Source organism: Eubalaena glacialis, chromosome 4 (genome assembly GCF_028564815.1).
Source record: "Eubalaena glacialis isolate mEubGla1 chromosome 4, mEubGla1.1.hap2.+ XY, whole genome shotgun sequence".
In the NCBI taxonomy this organism is placed as follows: Eukaryota; Metazoa; Chordata; class Mammalia; order Artiodactyla; family Balaenidae; genus Eubalaena; species Eubalaena glacialis.
In genome coordinates, this window is record NC_083719.1 from 91,643,317 (window position 1) to 91,668,478 (window position 25,162).

At 38.7% G+C, this 25,162-nt stretch overlaps 1 protein-coding gene across 4 annotated transcripts; it reads right to left on the reverse strand.

Annotated features, from left to right (window-relative positions):
• Positions 1 to 407: 407 nt before the first annotated feature.
• STARD4 (StAR related lipid transfer domain containing 4) lies at positions 408 to 22,714 on the reverse strand. 4 transcript variants are annotated; one of them, XM_061189507.1, is made up of 6 exons: positions 22,487 to 22,714; positions 7,815 to 7,928; positions 6,814 to 6,863; positions 3,197 to 3,323; positions 2,197 to 2,311; positions 408 to 927 (listed from the first exon to the last, which is right to left on the reverse strand). In XM_061189507.1, exons 1-6 carry the CDS (start codon positions 22,523 to 22,525, stop codon positions 698 to 700), a joined length of 675 nt encoding a protein of 224 aa, XP_061045490.1. In that variant the 5' UTR covers positions 22,526 to 22,714; the 3' UTR covers positions 408 to 697. The 4 variants fall into 4 exon arrangements, with proteins under 4 accessions (XP_061045490.1, XP_061045491.1, XP_061045493.1 ...); XM_061189508.1 differs by lacking the exon at positions 6,814 to 6,863; XM_061189510.1 differs by lacking the exons at positions 6,814 to 6,863; positions 7,815 to 7,928.
• Between the last annotated feature and the right edge of the window lie 2,448 nt (positions 22,715 to 25,162).

The window sequence follows — 25,162 nt, forward strand, 5'->3', positions numbered from 1 at the left end:
TTCATAAATGCTTTTAAGACTCCCAAAATAAAAGCCCATAAAGATATGAATATATTTTTAAAGATATCTACAAAATAATGCTATCCAGGTGTCAAAACTGAATTGCATTTTACTATGATACCTATTCTCTTCTTGTTTCTGACATTTTCAATAGGTAAAGTAGTACAAGTCAACTGACAATGAAGTTCATCTTTATAAAGTATAGAGAAGAGCTTTTTTTCTTTAGTCCAAGATATTGTTAAACTCATAGAGCATACGAGAAGTAAAGCATTAATATTTAACTCCTCCCGAAATTAAAACTTTTACAGAATGTTCATAAAGCTCTAAAATAGGTGATTTTAACCTACCAGCATGAAGCTTGGCTTTCTCTAATTTCTAAGTAGCCAAAATATTCATACTGAGGCACTATTCAATTTCTTAAGAGTTTGTGTCAAAGAACTATATCTACTTCTTGGTGGATTTCTGTCATACTCTCCATTCCTAGACATATCACCATACCAAACAATGTGCAAATAACTGTTTAGGAAAACTGAAATGCCCACTCTAGATAGCTATTTACTTTAGGAATAAAATAAACCAAAAACATCTCAAAATTTTCTACAGGCTATGCAGAAGACAGGAAAGGATGATTTTTACAGGCCATGCAGCTAAGAGAGAGAGTTGATTCAGGGAATATAATACTATAAGTTTAAACATATTATGCCTTTTGTAAGGCTTTTTGTAAATCACCATAGAAGTTGATTAAAGTGCTTGCCATGGCTGTATCTACTGCAGACTGGGGAATCATTCCACGCAGATCCGTCTGAATATAGCCTGTCAAAAGACTCCGGTTTGGACTGTCTTTAAGAGGAACACAAAACCAACCACAGGGATGGTTATATCCACGAACAAATTCTGATCTCTTTTCACTCCAGTCAAGACTTATCCCTACAAGGCAATTTAAAATGACACTATTAATAGCAATGACTGACATTAATCTAAAACTCTCACTAAAAAATATTATCAGATTTCTTATTTACATATTTTTCTTCTTATCCATGTAGATGAAAATTAAGCCCCAAGAGTGACCGTGGAAGAATGAAAAAGATAATTACCAAGTGGAATTCTGACAGAGGCTGGTAGATATGTAATGGGGAAAGTTCTAATCCCTTCAGAATAAATGGCATCATGTCATCTTGGTAACTCCTTGGAAACTACAAATCTTCTCTGTAGCAGCCAGGCCTCAAGGTACTAATAATGAAACCTATGTACCACCACTGCTCCCCATAGGCACTACCATATCAAACTTTGGTTCTGGCTGGTTCAGATTAAACAGGTAGATGTATACCTACAACTGCCAACTCAAATATATATTGTACATACAAAAATATTAATTTACCTATAGATATATTTTAGAAAGCAGGAGCCTTCTAACAGTATCTTTAATTTTGAAAAGAAGAATATTACACAGATCAAGGAAGGAAAAGTACTCTAACACATACCAAGCCTATTTTTTCTAAGTATATGACTAGAAGCTGTTTCTTGAGAGTGACTTAGAAGGAAACCCAACGACTAGATCCCTTTCTTAGAGGCAGTCATGCGTTCCATATTTGTTAGCTGTGACCTGAAGGATACTGTGTAATGGGGAACAAAAACTCATCAGAAAGATTGCAAAAACCTTCTCGATATCGTTATTTTAATCCCTAGGGTTTAGCATTTGCAAACAGAGCTTAGTGATTATAAAATAACTATGGGGACTTCCCTGGTGGCGCAGTGGTTAAGAATCTGCCTGCCAATGCAGGGGACACAGGTTCGATCCCTGGTCCGGGAGGATCCCACATGCCGCGGAGCAACTGAGCCCGTGTGCCACAACTACTGAGCCTGCGCTCTAGAGCCCACAAGCCACAACTACTGAGCCCGCATGCCACAACTACTGAAGCCCACGTGCCTAGAGCCCGAGCTCCGCAATAAGAGAAGCCACCGCAATGAGAAGCCCACGCACCACAACAAAGAGCAGCCCCCGCTCGCCACAACTAGAGAAAGCCCGCGCGCAGCAACGAAGACCCAACGCAGCCAAAAATAAATTAATTAAAATAAATTCTTTAAAAAATAACTATGAAAGTTGAAAATATATCTTGTGTAGAAAGAAACAGCCAGCCTAGAAAACTCAAAATTTAAAACAAACCGAGAGAAAGTAAAAGGTTTTGAGACAATTACCACAGGATAAAAGCCCTTCTTTATAGTCCACAGTATAGGAGAAGTCAACAAACTCTCTTGGGGAAATTATATTCCAAAGCTGACCAGCAGTAGTATAACGCATCACACAGCAATTCTGAAAGAGAACAGGTAACAGCTGTTAGTACTATAGGAAACACATACATAGACTCATATATCATAAGTTAATCTTTAGTAAAAAATTAATACTCACTTAAAATGTGTTATAATAAATATTAATAACATTTCTTACAGTGATTCTGACAGGTTTAGATCTCTATTCTATATCTCACGGCGACTGTATGGACTTGAAGAGGATATACAATCAAAACACAGAGGTAAGTTACCCAGTATCCAAATCTCTGTTTCAGTAGAGTCACCTCTTATCCTATATGATAAAAGTGGAAGCAGGTAGTGTAGACTGTAGGTGTATAAGATAAAATCCACAAGTACTTTGACTAAAACACCAAATGTGTCAATAAAGGAATTCAAACATGGCAAGGGATGAATTAATAAAAATAGACAAAGAAAGAAAGCCACTTTGGTTACATAATTCTCTAATGCCTAAGGTGGCATTTTTATCTTTGATTTTGGCTAAATATTAACGGAAAACCTACATACTATTACCTAGAAACCTGAATATGATGGTGGTATTTTCAGAATTTTAGATTTCAGAACCTCAGCAAAAGTTTTACAATTAAAGACACTGATGATTTTTTTAAGCAGCAAGGGTAAAGCTATTGCAGAAAACAAACTCAGTTCTGACTAACACTCATTAGTTAATATGAGGAAACTCAAGCTTTTTAAAAGGCAGCAAGGATTCCCCTGTGAGATCTTTGCCATGACTACTTATTCTCAAAGCAATGAATATAATGAATGCAAGTATACACACATGTTCACGTGCACATGCGCACACATACACCCCCACACACACTCAAACACTCAAACACACACCCACACACCCACACACACACAATCTGAAGCAACATTTCTAAACAAATACCTCTTCAAAGTACTCCAAAATATCCAATGAGGTCATTAAGCTGTCCCAATCCAAGCGACAGGGACCTGGGCGTATATGGTCTATTACACTATTGACGACATCGTCTATAACACCTTGGGCTTTGAAGCTGGAGAAAACATATTAAAGTCAAATGCTATTAGAATGAAAAATTCCAGCATGCTCTCACAGTTCAGAGCTCACATCAAAAAAAATAAAATTTAATGAAGATTTTTTAAAAAGAGTAAATCCCGACTTTTCTGATAAATTAGGTTCTGTCAATTATTTCATCAGAATGTACTCTAAAACGTCCTCAAATCTAATAAGAGATCTGAAGGCTATCTTATGCATTATCATGAACATAGTAAAATACCTTCATGTTATGGTGTAGCCAAGAGCAGGCTGTAGAACACTGTAATGCTTCTATTTATTTCGTATGCTGTTCTTTTCTCAGCTATGCTCTAACATGTTATTAGTATATGCATATTCTTACCCTAACTTTTAAAACCTTTTTATTAGGAATAGAAAAATAGGTCACCCAAGAATAGAATGTCCAGGATTGACTCATGAATAATATCAGAACTTGACATATTCTAAAGGTGGCATTACATACCAGTAGGAAAAAGATATACTAGTTCATAAATGGTGTTTGGATTCAATAGTTATCCTAACAGAGAGAATAAAAACTGAATTCTTACTTCACATCATTCAAAATAACTCCAGATAGACTAAATACCACTATGTAAAAGGTAAAAATTTTAAATTTTGAGAAAAATATACAAGTGACAATCTTTGTGACCTCAGGATACAGGGGGATAACTTGAATACATAAAACACACAAAAACACAAATTACACAAGATGGTTAAAATTAAAAACTTACATACCACAAGTGACAAAATAAGTAATTTCTTTAAAAACTAGCCACAGAGTGGAAGAAGATAAGTGCAACACATATATACAGATATATACTTATTATAGAGGATATATGATTAATTCCTATGAAACAATGAGAAGAGGACAATCCAAACAAAAGATGGGCAAAGGACAAGATTGACCTGAAATGTCAATAAACTTAGAGAAGATGCTCAATTTCACTCATAATCAAGTAATTACTAGCAAGATACCATCTCATACCCCTGAAAAACTGGCAGAGATTAAAAACTTAATAACAAGTGTTGAATGGAAGGGAATGAGAACTCTCAAAGTGCCACCACCACTTTAGAGAGCAATTTGGCAACATGCAGTAAAGTGGGATGATGTATGTCCCTAAGACACAGGCACATCCCAAGAAAATGATACATGTGTGTAGAAGGAGACATGTACCAAGAAGCTTACTGTAGAGAAGAATTGACAACAACCTGAAAATTCATCAGTAGGCAAACTTGCAGACACAGATAAACACATTGTGGTATATGAATACAGAAGTGAAAGACTAGATCAACATGTAACAACATGGGTAACTCTTGAAAACACAGTATTGAACAGAAAAAATTAAAGCATATTACTAAAACAAACACACACAGTCAAAGTGTGAAATAGGAATAATACACACAACTTCAAGACAGTAGTTATCTCTGGGGAGGAAAGAAAAGAGAGATAGATTGGCTTTAACTCCATCATTGTTTTCAGGGGTCTTTTTTCCCTTTTTTAAGCATCTGAAGCCTTTTTATCATTTTGTAAATCTCTCAAGCTCAAGCTTATATTATGTTCCATCCTAAGTCTGCTCTCCTGCCTGTGTTCTCTAACTTGGGGTGAGGGTGGGGGTAGGAGGTGGGTAATACAAATTACTTCAGGCACCCAAATTAGAAATCTGGGATTCAATTTCGACTCTTCTTTTTCTCTTAACCCCATTCCAATAGTCAGAACTAATAAGTCACCATGTTTCATCAAGATGATTTTCTAAACGTAAACTGCTTAGAACAATATCTGGTTTTCAATAAATGTTAGTTAGTTATCATCGCCATCATCATCATCACCACCACCATCACTATCATAAATCTCTTTCAAGTTCATTTGTCCTTTTCAACTCCCATGCTATGTCCTTAGTTTGGGAACTCTGTGTCCAACTCAACACTGCATCAGTTTCTAGCTCTTCTGATCATATAACTCTTTAAGAATCTGAAAAAAGCCACAGATCTCTTCCCAGGAATATACACATTGTCACAAAACTTTGTATACAATCTTAGGGACACTTCAAGAAGCTAGCCATGGACCCCCAGGATACAAGCTCTTCTCTAAACTTTCCATGCTCATTTCTGTCTTTCACAATTGTTATTAGAATAAATGCAAAATCCTCTGAGGACCTGGGAGGTATGGGTAGGGTTGAGCAGTAGGTAAACCCAAAACTGAACGCCTTAGTTTAGAATTCAAAGATCCTTCAGATATCCTCTCCCCACCCCCATACTTAATGCTCCAGCTATACAAACACAACTTCAACTTCCCTAAATAAACTCCTTAAAGTGTTTCCCATCTGTGTGAACGTAGTAAGTGAAATTCTCTCTGCCTGGGATATGAATTTATCCTTCATTCCCTAAGAAATACCTATTCGTTCTTTAAGATTCCGCTCCAATATTAGCTCCCCTATGAAGTTTTTCCCTATCACCGAGTATAGTGCTCCCTTGGCACTTTTTACACTTTTTCAACCCCAGCAGGGATTACTGATCTAAAGGATTAACTTCTACACTTGCTTACAATGTTTAATCCAGCTCCAGTTTCCCTGTCCTTCTCATAAATACTGTACAACTTATCTTCCTGGAAATGCTATCTTTGGTAATACACTTCCAAATACTCTGTATATAGTAAGTTCAGTCAACAGTTTCATTTTAAAAAGTGCTGAGTCCCAAGGGTGTGACTATTCCACTCCAATTTCACATGGCAACTATCTCCTCTGGCTTTAAAAAACAATATTTTTTTACTGGTTAAAGGCATAATTCGTGTTCAACTATATGCAAAAATCAAAAAACAGAAATAAAAATCACACATAAAACTGCCATCTAGAGGTATATATTTTGTGTTAAATAAAACATTTTAATATATAAAAAATATATATTTAAAGTCAACCCATGATTGTGCTACATACAGTTTAGTATTCTGCTTTATTCACTTTTCATTGTATCTTGAGCATTTTATTATGTTTTTAAAGACTGTAAAATAGCACATTTTATAATTTAATCATTCCCCAACAATTGATTATTCAGGTTATTTGTAATTTCTAATATTTTAAGTAATACTGTGATGGAAGAGACAAGTTTAAATAACTATTGATTTTCCCATGATTTCTTCAAGATAAATTCTTAGAATAAAATATGCTACAGCACTGAATAAATGCAGAAAGAATATTAGAAGGGTCTTATACACCATAGTAAGAAATTGAGATTTTATCAGCTATCTGATATCATTATTTATGATCCCCTCACCACCAACTCTGTCCACCAGGGATATGGACATTTTAAAGGCTTTGAATTCATAACAGGACTTGCTTCTCAGAAAGTTTAACATCTTAAAGCAAAAGCCAAATTTTGCTAGCAATGATCATTCAGTGATCATGTGTGTAGGTGTGTATATATCTGAAGTTTAGCAATGTCCTAAGAGCTATGTAACACTACAGGAATTTACTTACAGATATCCATTAAATTCTTCTGAAGGTTTCCTCCAAATTGTTACATCTTTCTAGAAAAATTAAAACAGTGTATACTGATAATTACATAGGTGGAAACCTGGATATAAAACTGACAATTTCATAAGCTCTACAGCATTAGCTTTTGCATGAAAATAAAACATAAGTACATATTCAAAGAAATACGCAGAAGTAATTTATACCGTAAAATAATCCATACCTGAATTTCTTCTGTATCTGAAAGTAGTACACATCTTACTTAAATTACAGACCCCTACAATAGCTTTTCAATAGCTTAATGACACCCAAACACTGTTCAGATTCGGTGATGGCACTATCTCATTGGCCATTATTATTTGCTTCATTCCAATCTCATCTATTTACCATTACTGACACACTTAGACTGACATAATAGAAATGTTAAATACTTCATTCTGAACTTGCTCACATCTCTTTTTAAAATCAAACAATTCAAATCTATTATGACAGTGCTACCTTGAATTAGTCCCTACATTTTTTTCCAGATCATTTCCCAAGACATTCTGAATAGCAGAATAGCCAGAGGACTTAACTGGAAGAGTCCTGGGTTCAAGGATTGGCTCTGTCAACGTTCAGGTATGTCATATTGGTAAAAAAAGAATACTAACTGGCCATTCTCACAGGCTTGTTAAAATATCTGAAACAATTTCAAATTATCCGTTACTATACTTCCTTAAACTGACAATGACACATTTTATTTACTGACTTGAGAGGCTGCTCTTTACAATCTTGTTGCCATGAGTCTATTCTTGTGTCCAATATCTGAAGAACTAATGAAAGCAGTGCAGGATTACTATGTTTCTTCCTTTGTGAGACAGTAAACCATCAACTTTATTAGCACATTTATCTATCCCGCACATTCATCTAAAGTATGGTCCATATTTTTCTGTACCATTTTGAAAGTCATCCACCAGCTCATTAGACAGAAGATACACCCTCAAGCATAAGTAATTTAATTAATTTACCATTTTCTTAGCAACTCGCCACTTGTCATCTTCAAGGCTGTGGTACTGGATGAGAGTGTTTTTAAGTTTAGTCGCCAAAACAGCTGCATCAGGCAGGTCTTCCATTTGTTTCCCCTGTTACAGAGACTAAGATTATCATCAGCAAATACCAGAGTTACATGCAGTAGACCAGTGGGTCTCAAATCTGGCTTCATAAAAGAATCACCTGGGGAGTTGTAAAAGATACCTATACCCGGACCCCATCCCAGATCAACTAATCAGGATCCCTGAGGGTAAGACCTGGCCATAGGTTTTTTTTAAAAAGCTTCCAAGGTGTGGAACACATAGGGATAAGAATTACATATCTTGAGTTATTAAAATCACTCATATAAAAAATCAAATAAAATCCTATTTCCCTTTCTAATAAAATCTAGCCCAAAGGAATAAATTATAAAATTCCAGATAACTTAAAGAAAAAAATATTGCTTTTTCCAAAATACAAAAACAACACACAAGGCATAAACTCTTTTAAAATTCCTTAGAGATTCAGCCATTAAAAATTTTCATTTTACCAGCCAACAGATATAGGACTAATTCTAGCAAACAAATGACAACCACAATTGGAAACCTCCTCTTACATCCTTTAAGGATAGGGCTAGAGACCTCTGAAGAATTTCAAAAGTTTGAAGAACTCTATTATCTTCAATATTTTATTTCACTTGATGAAGTGTCATAGGATTCAGTGAGGTATCTGTGTAACACAGGAGGTGATATGAAGACCTTAGAACCACCAGTACAGCATAAATAAGTGGTTTATAATTTTAAGGCAATAATTTTAACTATACAGAGAGTAAAGTACTATACCATTAATAATTCCAAAGGCATGTTATTGTTCAACAATACTTTAAAAGGGAAATGATTACCAATCTTGAAAGATAATAAACTTAATATAATGAGGGATTCTATAATGTGATCATTTTAAAACATTGCTGCAAATCCTGTGACACACTTCCCATCAAGAGGGATTGACGGGGGCTTCCCTGGTGGCGCAGTGGTTGAGAATCTGCCTGCCAATGCAGGGGACACGGGTTCGAGCCCTGGTCTGGGAAGATCCCACATGCCGCGGAGCAACTAGGCCCGTGAGCCACAGTTACTGAGCCTGCGCGTCTGGAGCCTGTGCTCCGCAACAAGAGAGGCCGCGATAGTGAGAGGCCCGCGCACCGCGATGAAGAGTGGCCCCCGCTCGCCACAACTAGAGAAAGCCCTCGCACAGAAACGAAGACCCAACACAACCATAAATAAACAAATAAATAAATAAATAAATAAATAAATAAAATTAAAAAAAAAAAAAAAGAGGGATTGACATATATACACTACTATGTATAAAATAGATAATTAATGAGAACCAACTATATAGCACAGGGAACTCTACTCAGTGCTCTGTGGTGACCTAAATGGGAAGGAAATCCAAGGAAGAGGGGATATATGTATACGTGTGGCTGATTCACTTTGCTGTACAGCAGAAACTAACACAACATTGTAAAGCAATTATACTCCAATAAAAATAAATAAAGTGAAAATAAATAAATAAAAAGCAACAAAGCATTTACAATGAAAAAAAAAAAAAGAGGTGCAGTCTGTGACGCTGCATGACCTCCGCAGCTAGGTTAGAAAATTCCATGCAGCCTCTGTACGTCTCTCTTAGAATAATCGCTCTGGGAGCCTTTGAACAACATGTAAGCATACAAGGAATCTGGTTATCCTGAGGCTGATATGTGGAAAGGCCCAGGTGGAAAGAAGAGGAAGGGAGGGAAAAAAGGAGAGGGAAAGACAGGGACAGAGCCAGAGACAGACACACACACACACACACACACACGGATCCAAAATCTCACATCCAGAAGCCTATTTAGCGCTTCACACCTAATGGGCATCTCTTGCTTCCCCAGTCTTCCTTCAATTTGCCTCAGTCTTCCTCATCTTAACAATTTTACTATTAAAATGATAATTGAGCCAGTTGCTCAATGTCAAAAGCCTTGGAATCACCCTTAATAGGTATTAGGAGATTCACCACATACCTTTGCCTACAGTGCTCTTCTCCTACTGGTTTTCTTTCTGTCCCTTAAATACATCAAGCTTGTCACTGACTTTGGGCCTTTGTACTTACTATTATTTCTCTACCTGGATTAGTAGATCCCAAATCTGAGCATGACTAATAACAACCTGTAATAATAATTTCAGTTTAAACCTCCTGTCCTTAATACAACCTTCCCCAAATCACTATTATACCCTTCTTTTATTTTCTTCATAGTGCATCACTATGTGAAATTAACTTGTTTATTTATTGATGTACTATATTCTACTCTTTGACTACCATGTCCCCAACTAATAGAGTGGCTGTCCCATGTCTGCCTTTTTCACTACTATATCCCCACCAACTAGAACACTGCCTGGAACACAGTAGGCCCTTAATATTTGTTGAAGTGTGTTTGCTTCAAAACATGATTTATTTGGTCTTAACTTCTCTCCTTTTGGTGCCATGGTACTCTCCAGTAAAAGGCTAAAGAAGAAAAGGCTTTGGGAGAAAGCTGTCCATTTACAGAATCATGAAGTTACTACTAAAAAGGAGATCAAGAAAAGATCTAAATGAAATATCAAGGCTCAAACTTCTATGGGAATAAGGATGCAATTCTTACTACAAATGCATACATCAGAATCATGTTGTTATAATTTGTAATAGTTGTTAATGTTGACAAAGACTCTCTCCTTGGTCGGGCTCCCTCTGAGTCCTCATTTTTTTTTTTTTTTTTGACAGCATCAGGTCTTAGTTGCGGCATGCAGAATCTTCAGTAGTGGTGCGGGCTCTTCATTGCGGCATGCGGGCTTCTCTCTACTTGGGGCGCGCAGGCTCCAGAGCACGCAGGCTCAGTAGTTGCAGCACGCAGGCTCTCTAGTTGTGAGGCACGGGCTCTAGAGCACATGGGCTTAGTTGCCTCATGGCATGTGGGATCTTAGTTCCCCGACCAAGGATCAAACCCGTGTCCCCTGCATTGGAAGGCAGATTCTTAACCACTGGACCACCAGGGAAGTCTCCTCTGAGTCCTCTTTGTGACTAGGCCTAGCTCTTGGGCTTGTCCTTGGACCCCTTAGTCTAGTTTTAGCAAGAATCCTGCTGAGTCAGTTTAGTGAAAATCCCCTACCCTCAAATTTCCTTATCCCACCCTCAATCTTATCCCCCTGGCCTGCCTTCAGCAAGAATCCTGTCAAGCTGGTTTAAGGCGAATCTCCCTTCCTCTAATGTTTCCTCTTAGTAATTTTCATTCACTGACACCCACCCTGCTCCTTGGCTATACACCCCTACGTGCCCTTGTTGTATTCAGAATGAAGCCTAGTTCTATACCAAGGTTTCTTTTCCACTATTGCAATAGTTATTGAATAAGATTTGCCTTTACCACTTTCATGTGTGTCTGCCTCTGGTTTTCTGTGACACCGTTTTTGGATAGTAGATTTCATGGTCCACAGCCAGATAGTCCAATTCAGTGGGTCTGTTCTGGAATAGGCCCCAGAAATCTAGGTCCTATAAAAAGCCTCACTGATCACTCTTTTATCCAGTCAGGAGTGACAACCACTAATCTAAAAATCTAAAGTGACAAAAATAAGTCAGTGCTATAGTCAATATTTAACCAGCACAAAGCAGAACATAAAAGCCATTAAACATGATAAACACCAAAATGATATAAGGGGATTCAAGATGGCGGAAGAGTAAGACGTGGAGATCACCTTCCTCCCCACAAATACATCAGAAATACATCTACATGTGGAACAACTCCTACAGAACACCTACTGAACGCTGGCAGAAGACCTCAGACGTCCCAAAAGGCAAGAAACTCCCCACGTACCTGGGTAGGGAAAAAGAAAAAAGAAAAACCAGAGACAAAATAATAGGGACGGGACCTGCACCAGTGGGAGGGAGCTGTGAAGGAGGAAAGGTTTCCACACACTAGGAAGCCACTTCGCGGGCGAAGACTGCGGGTGGCGTAGGGGGTAAGCTTCGGAGCCACGGAGGAGAGCGCAGCCACAGGGGTGCAGAGGGAAAAGCGGAGAGATTCCCGCACAGAGGATCGGTGCCAACCAGCACTCACCAGCCCGAGAGGCTTGTCTGCTCACCCGCCGGGGCGGGCGGGGGCTGGGAGCTGAGGCTCGGGCTTCGGTCGGATCACAGGGAGAGGACTGGGGTTGGCGGCGTGAACACAGCCTGAAGGGGTTAGCGCACCACAGCTAGCGGTGCGGGAGTCCGGGAAAAAGTCTGGACCTGCCTAAGAGGCAAGAGACTTCTTCTTGCCTCTTTGTTTCCTGGTGCGCGAGGAGAGGGGATTAAGAGCGCCGCTTAAAGGAGCCCCAGAGACGGGCGCGAGCCGCGGCTATCAGCGCGGACCCCAGAGACGGGCATGAGACGCTAAGGCTGCTGCTGCAGCCACCAAGAAGCCTGTGTGCAAGCACAGGTCACTATCCACATCGCCCCTCCCGGGAGCCTGTGCGGCCCACCACTGCCAGGGTCCCGTGTTCCAGGGACAACTTCCCTGGGAGAACGCATGGCGCGCCTCAGGCTGTTGCAATATCATGCCGGCCTCTGCAGCCTCAGGCTCGACCCGCATCCGTACCCCTCCCTCCCCCCCCCCCCCACCCCGGCCTGAGTGAGCCACAGCCCCCGAAGCAGCTGCTCCTTTAACCCTGTCCTGTGAGCGAATAACAGACGCCCTCAGGCGACCTACACGCAGAGGTGGGGCCAAATCCAAAGCTGAACCCCGGGAGCTGTGCAAACAAAGAAGAGAAAGGGAAATCTCTCCCAGCAGCCTCAGAAGCAACGGATTAAATCTCCACAAACAACTTGATGTACCATGCATCTGTGGAATACCTGAATAGACAACGAATCATCCCAAATTGAGGAGGTGGACTTTGGGAGCAAGATATATTATTTTTTCCCCTTTTCCTCTTTTTGTGAGTGTGTATGTGTATGCTTCTGTGTGAGATTTTGTCTGTATAGCTTTGCTTTTACCATTTGTCGTAGGGTTCTGCCTGTCCGTTTTTTTTTTTTTTTCTTTTTTTTAGTATAGTTTTTAGCACCTGTTATCATTGGTGGATTTGTTTTTTGGTTTGGTTGCTCGCTTCTTTCTTTTTTTTTATTACTTAAAAAATTTTTTTAATAATTATTTTTTATTTTTCATTTTAATAACTTTATTTTAGTTTATTTTATTTTATATTTTTCTTTTTTCTTTCTTTTTTTCTCCCTTTTATTCTGAGCTGTGTGGATAACAGGCTCTTGGTGCTCTGGCCAGGCATCAGGGCTGTGCCTCTGAGGTGGGAGAGCCAAGTTCAGAACATTGGTCCACCAGAGACCTCCCAGCTCCACATAATATCAAATTGCAAAAATCTCCCAGAGATCTCCATCTCAACGCCAAGACCCAGCTCCACTCAATGACCAGCAATCTATATTGCTGGACACCCTATGCCAAACAACTAGCAAGACAGGAACACAACCCCACCCATTAGCAGAGAGGCTGCTTAAAATCATAATAAGGTCACAGACACCCCAAAACACACAACCAGACATGAACCTGCCCACCAGAAAGAAAAGATCCAGCCTCATCTTCCAGAACACAGGCACTAGTCTCCTCCACCAGGAAGCCTACACAACACACTGAACCAACCTAAGCCACTTGGGGCAGACACCAAAAACAACGGGAACTATGAACCTGCAGCCTGCGAAAAGGAGACCCCCAAACACAGTAAGTTAAGCAAAATGAGAAGACAGAGAAACATAGCAGATGAAGGAGCAAGGTAAAAACCCACCAGACCTAACAAATGAAGAGGAAATAGGCAGTCTACCTGAAAAAGAATTCAGAATAATGATAGTAAAGATGATCGAAAGTCTTGGAAATAGACAGGAGAAATTACAAGAAACGTTAGCAAGGACCTAGAAGAACTAAAGAGCAAACAAGCAATGATGCACAACACAATAAATGAAATTTAAAATTCTCTAGAAGGGATCAATAGCAGAATAACTAGGCAGAAGAATGGATAAGTGACCTGGAAGATAAAATAGTGGAAATAACTACTGCAGAGCAGAATAAAGAAAAAAGAATGAAAAGAATTGAGGACAGTCTCAGAGACCTCTGGAACAACATTAAACGCACCAACATTGGAATTATAGGGGTCCCAGAAGAAGAAGAGAAAAAGAAAGGGACTGAGAAAATATTTGAAGAGATTATAGTTGAAAACTTCCCTAATATGGGAAAGGAAACAGTTAATCAAGTCCAGGAAGCACAGAGAGTCCCATACAGGATAAATCCAAGGAGAAACATGCCAAAACACATATTAATCAAACTATCAAAAATTAAATACAAAGAAAACATATTAAAAGCAGCAAGGGACAAACAACAAATAACACACAAGGGAATCCCCATAAGGTTAACAGCTGATCTTTCAGCAGAAACTCTGCAAGCCAGAAGGGAGTGGCAGGACATATTTAAAGTGATGAAAGGGAAAAACCTACAATCAATATTACTCTACCCAGCAAGGATCTCATTCAGATCGGACAGAGAAATTAAAACCTTTACAGACAAGCAAAAGCTAAGAGAATTCAGCACCACCAAACCAGCTTTACAACAAATGTTAAAGGAACTTCTCTAGGCAGGAAACACAAGAGAAGGAAAAGACCTACAATAACAAACCCAAAACAATTAAGAAAATGGGAATAGGAACATACATATCGATAATTACCTTAAATGTAAATGGATTAAATGCTCCAACCAAAAGACATAGACTAGCTGAATGGATACAAAAACAAGACCCGTATATATGCTGTCTACAAGAGACCCACTTCAGACCTAGGGACACATACAGACTGAAAGTGAGGGGATGGAAAAAGATATTCCATGCAAATGGAAATCAAAAGAAAGCTGGAGTAGCAATTCTCATATCAGACAAAATAGACTTTAAAACAAAGACTATTACAAGAGATAAAGAAAGACACTACATAATGATTAAGGGATCAATCCAAGAAGAAGATATAACAATTGTAAATATTTATGCACCCAACATAGGAGCACCTCAATACATAAGGCAAATACTAACAGCCATAAAATGAGAAATCAACAGTAACACAATCATAGTAGGGGACTTTAACACCCCACTTTCACCAATGGACAGATATCCAACATGAAAATAAATGAGGAAAAACAAGCTTTAAATGATACATCAAACAAGATGGACTTAATTGACATTTATAGGACATTCCATCCAAAAACAACAGAATACACTTTCTTCTCAAGGGCTCATGGAACATTCTCCACGATAGATCATATCTTGGGTCACAAATAAAGCCTTGTTAAATTTAAGAAAATTGAAATCGTATTAATAATCTTTTCTGACCACAACACTATGAGACTAGATATCAATTACAGGGAAAAAATCTGTAAAAAATACAAACACATGGAGGCTAAACAATATACCACTTAAAAACCAAGAGATCACTGAAGAAATCAAAGAGGAAATCAAAAAATACCTAGAAACAAATAACAATGAAACAAAATGACCCAAAACCTATGGGATGCAGCAAAAGCAGTTCTAAGAGGGAAGTTTAGAGCAATACAATCCTACCTTAAGAAATAAGAAACATCTCAAATAAAAAACCTAACCTTACACCTAAAGCAATTAGAGAAAGAAGAACAAAAAACCCCCAAAGTTAGCAGAAGGAAAGAAATCATAAAGATCAGATCAGAAATAAATGAAAAAGAAATGAAGGAAACAATAGCAAAGATTAATAAACTAAAAGCTGGTTCTTTGAGAAGATAAACAAAATTGATAAACCATTAGCCAGACTCATCAAGAAAAAAAGGGAGAAGTCTCAAACAACAGAATTAGAAATGAAAAAGGAGAAGTAACAACTGACACTGCAGAAATACAAAGGATCATGAGACATTACTACAAGCAACTGTATGCCAGTAAAATGGACAACATGGAAGAAATGGACAAATTCTTAGAAATGCACAACCTTCCAAGACTGAATCAGGAAGAAATAGAAAATATGAACAGACCAATCACAAGCACTGAAATTGAAACTGTGATTAAACATCTGCCAATAAACAAAAGCCCAGGACCAGATGGCTTCACAGGCGAATTCTATCAAACATTTAGAGAAGAGCTAACACCTATCCTTCTCAAACTCTTCCAAAATATAGCAGAGGGAGGAATGCTCCCAAACTCATTCTACGAGGCCACCACCACCCTGATACCAAAACCAGACAAAGATGTCACAAAGAAAGAAAACTACAGGCCAATATCACTGATGAACATAGATGCAAAAATCCTCAACAAAATACTAGCAAACAGAATCCAACAGCACATTAAAAGGATCATACACCATGATCAAGTGGGGTTTATCCCAGGAATGCAAGGATTCTTCAATATATGCAAATCAATCAATGTGACACACCATACTAACAAATTGAAGGAGAAAAACCATATGATCATCTCAATAGATACAGAGAAAGCTTTTGACAAAATTCAACACCCATTTATGATAAAAACTCTCCAGAAAGTAGGCATAGAGGGAACTTACCTCAACATAATAAAGGCCATATATGACAAACCCACAGCCATCGTCGTCAATGGTGAAAAACTGAAACCATTTCCACTAAGATCAGGAACAAGACAAGGTTGCCCACTCTCACCACTATTATTCAACATAGTTTTGGAAGTGTTAGCCTCAGCAATCAGAGAAGAAAAAGAAATAAAAGGAATCCAAATTGGAAAAGAAGAAGTAAAGCTGTCACTGTTTGCAGATGACATGATACTATACATAGAGAATCCTAAAGATGCTACCAGAAAACTACTAGAGCTAATCAATGAATTTGGTAAAGTAGCAGGATACAAAATTAATGCACAGAAATCTCTTGCATTCCTATACACTAATGATGAAAAATCTGAAAGTGAAATTAAGAAAACACTCCCATTTACCATTGCAACAAAAAGAATAAAATACCTAGGAATAAACCTACCTAAGGAGACAATAGACCTGTATGCAGAAAATTATAAGACACTGATGAAAGAAATTAAAGATGATGCAAATAGATGGAGAGATATACCATGTTCTTGGATTGGAAGAATCAACATTGTGAAAATGACTCTACTACCCAAAGCAATCTACAGATTCAATGCAATCCCTATCAAACTACCACTGGCATTTTTCACAGAACAAGAACAAAAAATTTCACAATTTGTATGGAAACACAAAAGACCCCGAATAGCCAAAGCAATCTTGAGAAAGAAAAACGGAGCTGGAGGAATCAGGCTCCCTGACTTCAGATTGTACTACAAAGCTACAGTAATCAAGATAGTATGGTACTGGCACAAAAACAGAAATATAGATCAATGGAACAGGATAGAAAGCCCAGAGATAAACCCACGCACATATGGTCACCTTATCTTTGATAAAGGAGGCAAGAATATACAATGGAGAAAAGACAGCCTCTTCAATAAGTGGTTCTGGGAAAACTGGACAGCTACATGTAAAAGAATGAAATTAGAACACTCCCTAACACCATACACAAAAATAAACTGAAAATGGATTAAAGACCTAAATGTAAGGCCAGACACTATCAAACTCTTAGAGGAAAACATAGGCAGAACACTCTATGACGTAAATCACAGCAAGATCCTTTTTGACCCACCTCCTAGAGAAATGGAAATAAAAACAAAAATAAACAAATGGGACCTAATGAAACTTAAAAGCTTTTGCACAGCAAAGGAAACCAAAAGCAAGACAAAAAGACAACCCTCAGAATGGGAGAAAATATTCGCAAATGAAGCAACGGACAAAGGATTAATCTCCAAGATTTACAAGCAGCTCATTCAGCTCAATATCAAAAAAACAAACAACCCAATCCAAAAATGGGCAGAAGACCTAAATAGACATTTCTCCAAAGAAGATATACAGATTTCCAGCAAACACATGAAAGAATGCTCAACATCATTAATCATTAGAGAAATGCAAATCAAAACTACAATGAGATATCATCTCACACTGGTCAGAATGGCCATCATCAAAAAATCTAGAAACAATAAATGCTGGAGAGGGTGTGGAGAAAAGGGAACACTCTTGCACTGTTGGTGGGAATGTAAATTGATACAGCCACTATGGAGAACAGTATGGAGGTTCCTTAAAAAACTAAAAATAGAACTACCATATGACCCAGCAATCCCACTACTGGGCATACACCCTGAGAAATCCATAATTCAAAAAGAGTCATGTACCACAATGTTCATTGCAGCTCTATTTACAATTGTCAGGACATGGAAACAACCTAAGTGTCCATCAACAGATGAATGGATAAAGAAGATGTGGCACATATATACAATGGAATATCACTCAGCCATAAAAAGAAACGAAACTGAGTTATTTGTAGCGAGGTGGATGGACCTAGAGACTGTCATACAGAGTGAAGTAAGTCAGAAAGAGAAAAACAAATACCGTATGCTAACACATATATATGGAATCTAAAAAAAAAAAAAAAAAAAAAATGGTCATGAAGAACCTGGGGCAAGACGGGAATAAAGACACAGACCTACTAGAGAATGGACTTGAGGACATGGGGAGGGGGAAGGGTAAGCTGGGACAAAGTGAGAGAGTGGCATGGACATATATACACTACCACATATAAAATAGATAGCTTGTGCGAAGCAGCCGCATAGCACAGGAAGATGAGCTCAGTGCTTTGTGACCACCTAGAGGGGTGGGATAGGGAGGGTAGGAGGGAGGGAGACGCAAGAGGAAAGAGATATGGGGATATATGTATATGTATAGCTGATTCACTTTGTTATAAAGCAGAAACTAACACACCATTGTAAAGCAATTATACTCCAATAAAGATGTTAAAAAAAAAAAGAGTAAATACTGCAAACAAATAATGCTGAAAAAAATAAAGAAAAAAGATATGAAATGGAAAAAAATAAAATAAAATAAAATGATACAGAAGTTCAGGGAAGAAAAAAAAAAACTTTTCCTCTATTCCCTTATGCTCTGTCCCTGAGACATGCAATTAAATTGACAAAAGATAGATTAACAGAAAAAAAGGCAAAGTTTACTTGATGTCAATATTTAAATTTTTTATACAAAGAGGCTTTCATAGAAAATAACTGGAGACCCAGAGAAGCTTATATACCCGGAGCTTATACACCATCTTAAAGGGTGATAAACTCTGGAGAAATGACAAGACAAGGGAAAAGGGGTTTGAGCTTCTAGTGGTGGTAAATTATGGCAAGATAAATATATGGGAAGACACTAATAAAAGGTAAAGGCAAAAAAAAAAAAAGGTAAAGGCTATTTTAGTGAAGTTTGTTTGTGTAGACCATCTCAGTGCCAACTTTCTATCTCCAGTGATAGCAGTTATTCTCCTGGTATAGAAGAGAGGAGAGGGAAGACCTTCACCAAAGGATATTTATGTCCCATTTTTAGGCAGATAGTGGAAGGAAAAATAGTTCTTTCCGTGTTTGCTGCTTCTTAATTGCCTTCAGCTCAAAGTAACCTTTATTCTGAAGTGGCACGTTTTGGGGTGGCATATCCCTTCAGAAACATGGGAAAGTATATATAGAAAATTCAGTAATATAGAATTTTGGATCTATGAAAGTGATGTGAAATATTTAATAATTATAGATCCTACCCATAAGAAGTGGATTAGCTCATTTAAAAAGTCTGCCAGTCAGGAATAGATCCCATTTCCACTCAAGAGACTGCCAACTTGATAGCCAGTATGACCTATTTAACGGTATGTTATAAACAAACACAAGTTCTTAGAGAGCACTTGCAAAAGAAATTTAATTTATCCATTACTAAGGATCATTATGATTAAACAACATTCTTTAAATCCAAAGGTCACCTGCCAGGTTCCTGTGGCTAGCAGATAAGAGTATTTTCAAAACTCTTTGATAGAAATCAAAGATGAAGTGGAACGCTACTGTTAGCATAGACAACATTACCTTTAGGTAAATCTAGCATACAAAAAGTAAGCAATAAAAACTACCTATAAAGATGAGAATCGGAAACTTTAAGGTGTTTACCTTAGTTATCATTCACTCCTACTGGTTAGTATAAAATCCAAACTCCCTAATATGGCTTATGGGCCCTTTTATATTTTGGCCAAGCTCATTGCCTAATTTCTACTCTTCTTTCCTGGACCCCCCTTAAGACTATGTTAGCTCCCCCGCCAATGTTAAAAACTCCTATTAATGAGCCTCTCTAGTGGTGGAGTAGGAGGTAGGAAAGGAAGAAAATAAAGTAAGTATAAACTTGGAAATCTCTCTTTTAGCCCAATGAAGTATTTAACCAGGCAGTTAATCTTGATGAAAAAAATCCATGCAAGGGTTAAGTCCAAAAGGGAATAACAGTTACTTTCTAAACTGATCATCTGTGTTTAGACAGGCAAGACAGAGAATCTCTCAAGAACCAAGATGGGGTGGTAATGGGGGAACAATATTGGGGTTATCAAGGTCTTGGTGCTTTCTTAATATAATAGGGCACTCACATTAATTGAAAAGAAAGCATGCAATATGCCCTATTGCAATCTCTATCTGTGGAGAATGTCAGGAAATGTTTTAAATACCATTCTGAACTTCCTCTTTCTTTTATTCTCCTTCCTGACCTTATAACAGGAAACTCTCCAACTCCAACACTTACATGTCAGAGAAAACAGGTACCACTTAAGTGTATCAGAATCTAACAGCTCTATAAAAAGGTTATTATATACTCTTGACAATTCTATAGCCAGGTGCTGAGTAATGTCCACCTTTTTTCTTTCTTACTCTAAACTAACCTTTTTGGTCACATTTTCTATGTTTATGTTTTTGAAGTGATTACTAGTGTAGGCAGTTGCTGCCACCATTGAGTGGGCAGCCTTCACAGGTTAAAAAGTTTTCTTGAGGCCATCTATCAGCACCACAGTCTTTGACCAATACAATTTTAATTTTTGTCAAATGTCAGTGAAATGGCCATAGGTTTTAATTAACTATGGAATATAATAAACATTTTAACCTCTAATAAAAAGTGAATGCCGGGCTTCCCTGGTGGCGCAGTGGTTGAGAATCCGCCTGCCAATGCAGGGAACATGGGTTCGAGCCGTGGTCTGGGAAGATTCCACATGCCGCGGAGCAGCTGGGCCCATGAGCCACAATTACTGAGCCTGCGAGTCTGGAGCCTGTGCTCCGCAACAAGAGAAGCCGCGATAGTGAGAGACCCGCGCACCGCGATGAAGAGTGGCCCCCACTTAGCCGCAACTAGAGAAAGCCCTCGCACAGAAACAAAGACCCAACACAACCACAAATAAATAAATAAATTTTAAAAAAATTTTAAAAAAAAAATAGTGAATGCCATAAAAATCCATTTGTACTTATGTAGTATGATTAAGTCTGAATTCACGTATTAAAGAAACTCATATCAGAATCGTTTTACCTTCCATTACCTGATTGGTATGTTTAATGTACATGAATAGCTTCAATTTAACATGCCATAGATCTTCCCCAAGATGTGCAAACCAAGGCCTTGTAAATTAAATTATATTTTCTACCTAACATAAAAATTTCAGCATAGGCTTAATTGCCAATCAATTTTGAATTAGTAATTTAGCTTTTCCAATTAGTCAAGTATGGTAGTTTCTCATTTTTGAGACTGGCTGTAGCAGGAATGCAACAGGGTAAGTCTTCATCTGCAATGTGACTGATGATACTCCGATGCAGTGCTCACTTTGGCTTATTTTAGGACAAGCTTTACAACACCAATGAGACTTTTACAACACTTAAGACAATATTAATTTCTAATAATGTCACAGCTTTAAGTTTGAGTCCAAGTTAATGTTCAAGCTCCTAATGCTCTAATCCTTTATTTAAAAAAATAATAATAGCTAACATTTATTGATCATTTACTACGTGATCAGTCTTTCTGGCCACTTCAAATTGTATTATTTCATTTAATCCTCATAAATAACCTTAAGAGCCCATCCTATTATTGTCTCTATTTTACAGAAAGGGAAAGTATCAACACGGAGGTTAAGTCACTTGTCCAAGATCACACAGCCCATAAATGATGGAGCCAGAATTCCAACCCAGGACCTCTGCCTCCAGAGACTAAAGGTCTATTCTGTAAAACACTGGAAGCTGATCAAAGGCTGCAAGAGACTCTAAAAATCTGACATCATGTTGAATTTGCCGTATTTTGTCTTGGCTGCTGAACCTAAAAAATCTCAGGTAATCTTTCTTAATTGTAAATTAGGGATAACAGCAACATTAATTTATTGAGGAATTACAAGAGTTAATATATTTAGTACCGAACTTGGAAGATAGTAAGCACTCGGAAAACACTGCCTCTTAACAACACAGCTCCGTCAAAGCCTGGTGTGAGGGAATGGACCTTCTGTTGACTGTGCACCTACTAAGAACCAGGGAGCTCTGTGCCCATCACAGAACGGTATCTCAATGAATCTTCACCCAGGCCCCCCGAAGCGAGGTTATTACCGCCCTTTCCCCATTTAACAGATGAAGTAACTTAGGCCTAATCGGCGTCCTAACGCTGGTGAACTGGGTTGAGGAGGAGAGGGCCAAGCCCTGGGATCCAACCAGCGCGACCCTTACCCTTAGTTTTCTCTCACCTGTGAGGTCCACACGCGTCCGGACGCCGGTTCCGCCATCCTGGACCTCCACGGTGGCTTCCCTCGCCCACTGCCCGGAGCAGCTCCGGGAAGACGCCCCTGTCGCCCCGCCTCCAGGCGGCCTCACCTCCGTGCTTCTACTCAAGGCTACGTGAGGTGAAGCGAGGAGTGCGACCGAGATCAGGCGCGCCAGGTAGACAGGAAACTCACGCTTTCTGCAATACTAACTCTACAGCTCTCTCGGCTTCCCCGCCCGCCGAGGCCTCCGGGGGCAGCAGCCAATGGTCGCCAAGCCACTGCCAGTTGCAGCCAATTGGAAGGCATCAAGCCTTCCGGGGAAGGCGGGCCGAACCCAGCAACCACGCCCCCGGCTCGAACACTGGCCTCCGGCGGGGGTAGCGGCAAAAGTTGGCAGAAGCAACGTGTGTTTGCAGGGATTGGCTGGCGCGGCAGCGTGCGGAACGCTGATTGGTCGCCGAGAGATGGACTGATTCCGCGTCGGGTGAGAGTTGACGGTCTCCGGGCCACCTGCGTGTGTGGAGTCGCCTGTGGGTTAGGCTCTGGAAGGGTGCCCAGTGGCCAATTAATTCTGAAAGAATTTCGCGTGGCAGTAAATCCAGCTGGGAGAATACGAACGCGAAGAGGGAGTGAATGACGACGGTGAGGGATAAGGCTGGCTTAAATTCGCTGTGAAGATCTAGTATCCCGCGGCTGCATTGCCCCTCCCAAGGCCAGAAGTCAAATAAGAAATGAGAAAAAAAAAATGCACCCGTGCGAGTATGACCGGTTCTACGGCTTCCTGCCGCCTCCCGTGACTCAAAGCTGAGAGTACTATACGAGAAAACATGTAAACAAAGTCACTGCTACAGTGTAAATTGATCTTTCGCCAAATGTTTATCCTCAGATATGGGAGTTCAGAGGACAATCTTTTAAGTAGGGAAGAGTTGGGGTGCGCAGGTGGCTTTAGCAGCCTCACAAAGTGTTCTGGTTTTCATCTATTTGAAGGTGAGTAACATTTATACCAGTGTCTGTGAAGTCACCCATCTAATAGGATGCTTGGCAAATCTGAATACTAAAAATCAGGTGTTTGCAAATTACATGTACCAGGATATGTAGTTTGAGAACCAAGAATAGGAAGGAATGCAAGGCTACACCATTAGTCATTTTTGATAGACTTGCACTGAGAATAAGCAATACTTCATAAAAATTTTAATTAGCATCACTAAAAGAATCACCAAACACCACTTGCTGGTTATTATTGGCAGATTTTAAAAATCTTACCTCATTGTTTATATATGAAAGGAATAATAATTTGGTGATTACTTTTCCGTTATCATCTTACATGTATTCATCTGTAAAACACACCTACCTTGGGGGGCTGTGTGGAGTCAATGAGATGTAAAGTATGTAAAACTTTAACCAAAGCACTTTTCCATGACTATCTCAAGGTATTATCCGTACATACATGCAAACAAGAACCACGATAATTGGCCAATAATAACTAGCAAGTGAATGGAGCCCCAGGCATAGATCGTTAAGGCAGATTATGTAATTTCTGAGTAGCTGAACAGGAATTTGGTCCAGGTCTTCTGGATTCTGAAACTGGGGCCCTTAACCCCCATGAAACTCATAATGTGTTTCACAGGCTGTCAGGCACATACCTGTGCACAGCAGGCGGGACCAGAAATGAAAGCCCTAATCCCTGCCGGGAAGGTTTACACAGTTAAATGGTGGAGAGGAACAAGTCCACTTAACCATTCCAGAAAAGTAGAAGATTAGTATCTCTCATTATTAGACTTGAGCTGGGTACATTGCTCAGTAGCTTTGCATATTCTCTTACAGAATCTGGTAGAATATGTTTAAAAGAAAATCAACTTGACTTTTTTTTGAAAGGGGTTGCTGCATAAAGTCATACATCGCACTTAGTCCTGTAGGGAGGTTTTGTTTCTTTGCCCTTTGCTCTTCATCTTTTGCCTTGTTTTTCTTGGTTAGAAAGAAGCTGGGCTAATTCAAAACCCCTCTGTGTCTATAAAAGTGGAATGCTACTAAAAGCAAAACTGCAGGTTCAGAAAAAATTAAATATTATTTGAAGCTATTATTGAGGACCATGGACCAGGCACAGTGCTAAGCATTTTACATGTATTAACTCATTTAATCCTGATAACCTCATAAGGTATGCATTATTATTATTATCCTCACAAAAGAACAGAAATATATAGGGCAACAGACACGTCCCCTATCCAAATAGTTTGGAATAGGTGGAGTAGATGGAAATTAGCTTTCCATCTAAAGTTCAAGTATAAAAGAGATATATAATGTATTTGACCAGCTATAGAAAGTCACCCTAGAGAGGAAAAATAGCTTCCCTGCCAATCCCTGACTGTAATCAAACTGAATATATAAACATATCTAAAAAAGGAATTTTCAAGAAGAAAACAGAAAAAATTCCAAAACACAGAAATAATATAGCCACTATTTCTGCCAGGAGGCAATAAATCTAGAACTAAAAAGCAAAATAAAAACATGGAAAAAATCCCCAACTACTTGAAATTTAAAAAAAAAAATCTGTCCCCCAAACTTTGATCAAAAAGAAAATCAAATATTACATACTGAAGAATGTTAATAAAATATTTCAAACATTAATATTAATAAATTAAACATTAATAAATATTAACC